General features: G+C 39.8%; 1 protein-coding gene across 1 annotated transcript in view; it reads left to right on the forward strand.

Moving 5' to 3' along the window:
• WDR35 (WD repeat domain 35) overlaps nt 1–5,009 on the forward strand; it is a 228,007-nt gene extending 222,998 nt beyond the window's left edge. Inside the window, 1 exon segment of the mRNA XM_030198830.1 lies at nt 4,380–5,009. Coding sequence (XP_030054690.1) covers nt 4,380–4,530 — 151 coding nt within the window. The 3' untranslated portion in view covers nt 4,531–5,009.
• The last annotated feature ends 2,984 nt before the right edge of the window (nt 5,010–7,993 follow it).

A 7,993-nucleotide genomic window follows, 5' to 3' on the forward strand; every position in this document is an offset into this window, starting at 1 on the left:
TGGTAGTGTGCTCAGAAAGGAAAGGGTGAATTTTGGCGATATTATAGAGAAAGAAACGACAAGTTTTAGCAGTCTGCTGAATATGTGCAGAGAAGGAGAGAGAGGAGTCGAAGATGACCCCAAGGTTACGAGCTGATGAGACAGGGAGGATGAGAGTGTTATCCACAGAAGTGGAGAGGTGGGTTTAGGAGGAAAGATAAGAAGCTCAGTCTTTGTCATGTTTAGTTTCAGATGTCGGTGAGACATCTAGGCAGCAATATCAGACAGGCAGGCTGATACTTTGGCCTGGATTCCTGTTGAGATTTCTGGTGTGGAGAGGTAGATCTGGGAGTCATTAGCGTAAAGATGATACTGAAAACCATGGGATGAGATCAGAGTACCAAGAGAAGAAATATAGATGGAGAAAAGAAGAGGTCCCAGGACAAATCCTTGAGGTACACCAACTGACAATGGGATAGAAGTGGATGTACCTTTTCTATTTCCACTATATCTTTTTTGAGATGCGGTGACCAAAATTGAACACAATATTCGAGTTGCAGTCGCACATGGACTAATACAAAGGCTTTATAACGTCCTCACTTTTGTTTTCCATTCCTTTCCTAATAGTATCTAACATTCTGTTTACTTTCTTAGCCGCAGCAGCAGCACACTGAGCAGAGGATTTCAACGTATCATCAACAACGAAGCCAAGATCCCTTTCTTGGTCAGTAACTCCTAACGTGGAACCTTGCATAACGTAGCTATAGTTCGGGTTCCTCTTTCCCACACATCACTTTGCAGTTGCTCACATTAAACGTCATCTGCCATTTAGACACCCAGTCTTCCAATCTTGTAAGGTCCTTTTGTAATTTTTCACAATCCTCTCCGATTTAACAACTTTGAATAACTTTGTGTCGTCAACAGATTTAATTATCTCACTAGTTACTCCCATCTCTAGATCATTTATAAATATGTTAAAAAGCAGCGGTCCCAGCACAGACCCCTGAGGAACCCCACTATCTACCCTTCTCCATTGAGAATACTGACCTTTTAACCCAGAGAATAGGTTCTATCCTTTAACCAGTTTTTAATCCACAATAGGACACTACCTCCTATCCCATGACTCTCCAATTTCCTGTGGAGTCTTTCATGAGGTACTTTGTCAAATGGCGTTTGAAAATACAGATATAAAATATCAACCAGCTCACCTTTATCTGTATGTTTGTTCATCCCTTTAAAGAAATGTAGTAGATTGGCTCAGGTGATTTGCTACTCTTCAGTTTGTCCAATTGCCCCATTACATCTTCTGGGTTTACGGAGATTTGATTGTTTGTCCGACTCAACAGTTTTGAATACCGTTGATGGTATTGGTATCTCTCCCAAACCTTAATCTCTCCGTTATGGCTTTGTCTTCCCTGAGTGCCCTTTTTACCCCTTGGTCATTTAGCAGTCCAACTGATTCTTTCACCGGCTTCTTGCTTTTAATATACCTAAAAAAAGTTGGTACTGTTTGTTTTTGCCTCCAACTAAATATTTTTTTCAAAGTCTGTCTTTGCCTTCCTTATTAGACTCTTTGCATTTGATTTGACATTCCTTATTCTTATTATTTTCAGTCAGATCCTTTTTCCATTTTCTGAAGGATTTTCTTTATTTCTAATAGCTTCCTTCACCTCACTTTTTAACCATGCCGGCTGTCATTTCGCCTTCCTTTTATCTTTGCAGCTGCTCCTCTAAGTTTTTTATTTTTTAACCTTTCTTCTCATTTTATCATAGTCAGTTGAGGATGAGACTCTATGTCTCTTTTCTTCTTTATTTGAGGACTTTCCACTTCAGCCTCAGATTTGCTTTTATTCAACAATCACATTTTCTTTCCTCAGTTTCTGTTCACTCTAGGATACTCCGGGAAGATTCCTTTTTGGAAGATCTATGTGAGGACTCTTGGGGCACTCTGGGCTTGATTACTTGTATATATAAGCATTTATGCTCCCACACGCATGCTTATGCTTTGCACCTTCTGAAATGGCAATGTGAGCTGGAGTTGAAGGAGAATGAGTGGAACTCCTTGGAAAAAGCAGTGCTGACGGTCTCTGTTTCAGTGCCCTCAAAGGAAAATGCTGTTAAAAGTTATGTTTAGATGGTATCTTAGACCTGTCCATCTCCAACACATCATCTCTGGCTCCTCTGCTTTTTGTTGGAGGGGAAATGGGGAGGTTGGTGCTATGGGACATATTTGGTGGATTTGTGTGAAGGCCTGGGCCTTTTGGAGGGCGATTCAGCATATTCCATGATGGTTGGATTGCCCAATTCCATGGTCCCCGGTGTATTTCCTGTTTCCTAAGAAAGTGCCTGGTGTAAAGCAACCTCAGGCTCATCTTGTGCGTTATGCTATGTGTGCTGCCAACGTAACTTTAGCGGCGCACTGGAAGCAGCAGACTGTCCCTTCATTGTTGAAATGGCTCAATAAGCTGTGGTATATTTGTGACATGGACCATCTGTTAGCTGTTCATCAACATTCCCTACATAAGTGGGAGGCTATTTGGGGGCCTTTTCTACATCATTAGTCAGTCAGACTGTTGGATTAGTTGTTTATTGAATGACTTTCCCTCATGGACTACATGAAGTGAGAGTTTGTGTGTGGGGGGGGGGGGGTTAGGTTGTGTGGGAGGGATTGGGGGTTTCTGTACTAAAACTTATAAAATGTTTGGAAGTGCTACAGTTTGTTCGCATGCTGCCTGGCATAGGGAGTAGGTCAATCATGGGATTTTTAGTTCTTATGGTTCTTCTGTTATTTGGGGTTTTGATTGTCTTGCTGTTTTTATGAGGCTGTTTGTAACTAATCTTACCTTTTGGTTTTCAGTAAAGGCTTCTTCAAAATAAAAAAATACAAGAATGATATACACCTATTCTAGTCTGACCTGACGAAAGGCAGGAACTTCTAAAAGCAAATTATCACAAGATCTCCAAGGTCTAGTTGGCGTATGGATTTTCAAAGAATTGGCCAGAATTAGGGGACCATTATCATTCAAAGCCTTATGAACTAAAGTCAAAACTTTAAATTTGATGCTCCAAACAATAGGCAGCCAGTGCAGATCTTGGAGGGGCAGGAGTTATGATCAAATCGAGATAGGTTTGACAAAATCTGAGCAGTAGCATTTTGGCTTGCAGTTTATAAGCAGGCAACCCTGAATAGAAGGGCATTACAGTAATCCCATAAAGGGGTAATAGATGCTTGAACAACAACTTTTCTATGGTTTATTTCCCAGAAATGCCAGAGAAAGACAATGATCAAGTATTTTATATCACATTTCATTGTTGGTTTAATCATGAACTGATAATGAGTGTGACTGTTGGGCAGACTAGATGGACCATTCAGGTCTTTATCTGCTGTCATTTACTGTGTTACTATGGGGCTCATTTTCAAAAGAGAAAAACATCCAAAAAGTGTTCATTTGAACAGATTTCTTCTCACAACGTCCCAATCAGTATTTTCAAAACCTGCTTTGCAGACTTCTATCTATGCATTTCGTCTACAATGCATCCAAATCACAAGGGGGTATGTCAGGGGCATTTAGAAGGTGGGATTAGGACGTGCCTAACACTTGGACACTTTACAGCCATAATGGAACAAAACGAAAACGTTTAGGGTGAAAAATTCAATGTTTTGGTCTAGACTTGTTTTTCTAACAAATAAGACACAAAAAGGTGTCCGAAATGACCAGATGACAACTGGAAGGATTCAGGGATGCCCCCCCCCCCTTTACTCTCCCTGAGGTCACTGATCCCCTCCCACCCCCAAAAATGTGAATAAATATACTACTCACCAGCCTCTATGACAGATGTTATAGCCAGATCTATTAGAGCAGCATGCCAGGTCCCTGGAGTAGTCTAGTGGTGGGTGCAGTGCACAGTAATCAGGTGGACCCAGTCCCATACCTCCTACCTGTGTTCCACTATACTTGTGGTGGAAACTGCGAGGCCTCCAAAATTCACCAGATACTACTACTACTTATCTGTACCCTTATGGGTGAAGGTGCTTTCTTCACCCATAAGGGCTATTGTAGTGGTGTACAGTTGGGGGTAGTGGGTTTTGGAGGGCACAGCAGACAAGATAAGGGAGCAACAGTGAGATGTGTACCTGGGAGCATTTATTTGAAGTCCACCACAGTGCTGACACCTCCTATATCCCAATGGCTTGTTTTTATATATTTTTAATTTGTACTTTTTTTCCCCCAGAAAATGGTCTAGAAAGATAAATGCACAAATTACAAAATCACGACTTACAAGGATGCACTGATTATATTCTTCTCAGTCAAAGCCATTTTAGTATTGTAATAATACACTTTTCTTTGAGTGCATTCTGAAAATTAATTCTGCATTTCTTTTTTTTTTCCTCCCAACAGTGGTGAAGGGAAACTTCCGACGTGTATCGCCTCAGGACGGCCCATCACAGAATATCAGTTTTGGATGTGCAATGTATGTAAACATTGTGTTCAGGATCAAGAAATCAGCAATTACAACTTTTGTCCACTGTGCCATAGCTCAGTGGGGTAGATGGAAGAAGATGGCAGGAATCCACATTTGTTTGAATAAGACAAGAATATTTAGTTGGTATTTTTCCTTCAGAATATTATGGAGATAAAAGTGGACTTTAAAAAGGTTATAGCTTTTTATAAATTTATATGCATACACTTTTTTCAAAAATGGAATGCTTTTTTGTTTTTACACGACTATTCCCTTAATGGCGTTTCAGCTTTATGTAAATATTCCTGTTCATTGTTAGTTATATTGGTTTAAGACAAGGCTGGCTGTACACGTCAATGTTCCTGAAAAGGAAGGTTTTTTTTAAGTTCTTGTTTTTTTTCTTTGTATTAATTTTATGTTCACTTCTTGTAATAATACCAATGTGTATCCCATCAGGAACTATTCACAATCCTATATATAATTTATGTATAACATTCATTTTTCTTCAGCTGAGATAAAATAGACCTGAGTAATTCATTTATCCAAAACAATCAAACATTAAAAACAATTTGGCCAGTATACAAAGGTGTCTTTCTGTATTTTCCATATCATTACATGAAACTTTTATTTGAGGAAAATAAGAAAAAAAAACAATGCTACTCTTGTTTTTTTTTTCTACATATATTAGTCATAGCTTACTTCAAATACGAGATGATATTTATTTATTTATTTTATTCCCACATTTTCCCACAGGCTCAATGTGGCTTACATTGTACCGTGAAGCGATAGCCACCTATGGTGAAGAAACAAATACAGAGTAATGTTATTGTCAATAAAATAGATATGCACAAACATATTAGGGAATCATAAAGAGGGAAGTTATATAAAGTTCATGGTGTTCAATTACAAGTTTAGGTTTCTTTGTGTTGCTGGGTTCAGGTACTTAAGTTGGGTCAGTGGGATATGCCTTTTCAAACAGGTTGGTCTTTAGTGATTTCCGGAAGTTGAGGTGGTCGTACGTAGTTTTTATAAATCACCTGGACTGAATGGCACCAATGCTTCTTCACCCTTTGAGGACTGGGAGCAGAAGTAATTCCTTTTCTACATTTATATTAAGAGATGAAGCCATATACAAAAGTTGCATCAGTTTACCATCCAAATATGTTTGGCTTCATTGTACTCAAATAAAATTCATAGGAATAATTTTGTGTACTTTTTCCACATGTAAAACCTGTTTACAGACAAAAGACAGTTGGGTAGCGGTATACACACATAAGTGCAGCACCATGGAGACATTCCTGGAAGTGTACTTAGGACAGAGCAGGGATAGAGTTTTTGTTATACACACATATTTTATAAAATTATAGGAGTAGGGTATATGTACATTTACATCAACTTTGGAGCAAGTATGAATGTTTATCTTAAAAAATACAAACCTAGGAATCTAATCAACACAAAACTTTTGTCATACAATATTCAAAACAATATATACAGAAAGTTCAAAATAATTAAAACAATTTTTTTACAAAATTAGTGATATACAAACTGAAATTTTATTAAATCAAATAACACATTTTATAAAAACTTCACTACAGTTCCCCCATTTATTATACATATATTCACTCCTAAAACCTGAAGAGTTCTTCCATGTTATACCCTTCAATGATTACAGATGCAAATATATCTACCGTATTTTTCGGACTATAAGACGCACTTTTTTCCCCAAAAATTTGGGAGGAAAATGGGGGGGTGCGTCTTATAGTCCGAAGGTAGCGTTTTTTGACCTCCGTTCCGTACTTACAGGATTCCATGTTCCCTGGTGGTCTAGTGACGTCGGGGCAGGAAAGAGCCCCCTCTTTCCTGCCCATCGCGCTGCTCTCCGTGCTTCTCAATGCTTTCCGACGGTCTCGGCGAGATTCAAAATGGCCGCCGAGATTCTCGGCGGCCATTTTGAATCTCGCCGAGACCGTCGGAAAGCATTGAGAAGCACGGAGAGCAGCGTGATGGGCAGGAAAGAGGGGGCTCTTTCCTGCCCCGACGTCACTAGACCACCAGGGAACATGGAATCCTGTAAGTACGGGACGGAGGTCCAAAACCCGGACAAGACGCACCGGAGCACCTAGGTTTTAGAGGAGGGAAAGAGGAAATTTTTTTTTTCCTATTTCCCTCCTCTAAAACCTAGGTGCGTCTTATGGTCCGGTGCGTCTTATAGTCCGAAAAATACGGTAATTGCATCAAAGCCAATTGTCCAATTGAAAAAGATAATCTGATCTTCTCACATGGAAGGCCATTAATTTACTTTTCAAAAATCATTAAGTTATTTTAAAGAATCTCCAGTTCTTGAAAATGTCTCCAATCCTTAGAATATTCTCCAGCCCGCCACAAATTTGTGTTTCGTCACAAGGGCATCCTCAGGAGCTGTCAACCAAATTACAAGAAATCCAACATTTATAGTGAGAAACGGCTGAAAGATCTCCAAATGCTTCTTTTTCCACCAATCTCAGAGAATGCTTAGCATTGCCATCGTTCTCCCTCCAGGCACGGTGCTAATACCTCCCCTGCATCAACATCACCAATCGTTATCCCTCCAGGCCTCCCCTGTATCGATATCGCTGATGCACGGGAAGCATCCATGCTGCAATGACTGCTGTCCTCTTCAACTTATTACTCCTCATCGAGAGCCTTCGGGGTCCTTAAATTCTCCCACGCATAGACAGGCTATAACTCAGGCTGCCTTCACACTGCTTTCCGAGCCAGTACCGACACCTTACAGGAAGAAATATGGGCTCTGCTCAAGGAAGAGCTTTCAGGGCTACTGTGTACACAGTCTTCTAGGGTGTAAAGAACTCAAGCATGAAATTGTTGATCTTCTGTTAGGTTACATATTACTATCATTAAAATCGTCCATAGTACCTGAAGATAGGTAGCCAATGTGATGCGATTTTTAAAAAGGGTTCCAGGGGTGATCCAGGAAATTACAGACCAGTAAGCTTGATGTCAGTGCTGGGCAAAATATTGGAAATCTATTATAACGAATAAAATTACAGAACACAGAGCCAAACATGGTTTAATGGAACAGAGTCAGCATGGGTTCAGCCAAGGGAAATCATCCCTCACTAATTTGCTTCATTTTTTTGAAGGCGTGAATAAACATTGATAAAGGTGAGCTGGTTGATGTAGTGTATCTAGCTTTTCAGAAAGCTTTTGATAAAATTCCTTATGAGAGACTCCTGAGAAAATTAGAGTCATGGGGTAGGAGGCAAGGTTCTAATGTGGATTAGGAATTGGTTATTGGATAGAAAACAGAGGATAGAGTTAAATGGTCATTTTTCTCAGTGGAGGAGGGTGAACAGTGGAGTGCCACAGGGATCAGTACCAGGAGTGGTGCTATTTAACATATTTATAAATGATATGGAAATCGGAACAACAAGTGGGGTGATTACATTTGTAGATGACACAAAAGTATTCAAGATTGTTAAAACATGTGCGGACTGTGAAATATTGCTCCGCGACGAAAAGCAGTTGGGGCCGGCTAAAATCAGCTTTCGATTAT

This window comes from Microcaecilia unicolor, chromosome 3 (genome assembly GCF_901765095.1).
Source record: "Microcaecilia unicolor chromosome 3, aMicUni1.1, whole genome shotgun sequence".
In the NCBI taxonomy this organism is placed as follows: domain Eukaryota; kingdom Metazoa; phylum Chordata; class Amphibia; order Gymnophiona; family Siphonopidae; genus Microcaecilia; species Microcaecilia unicolor.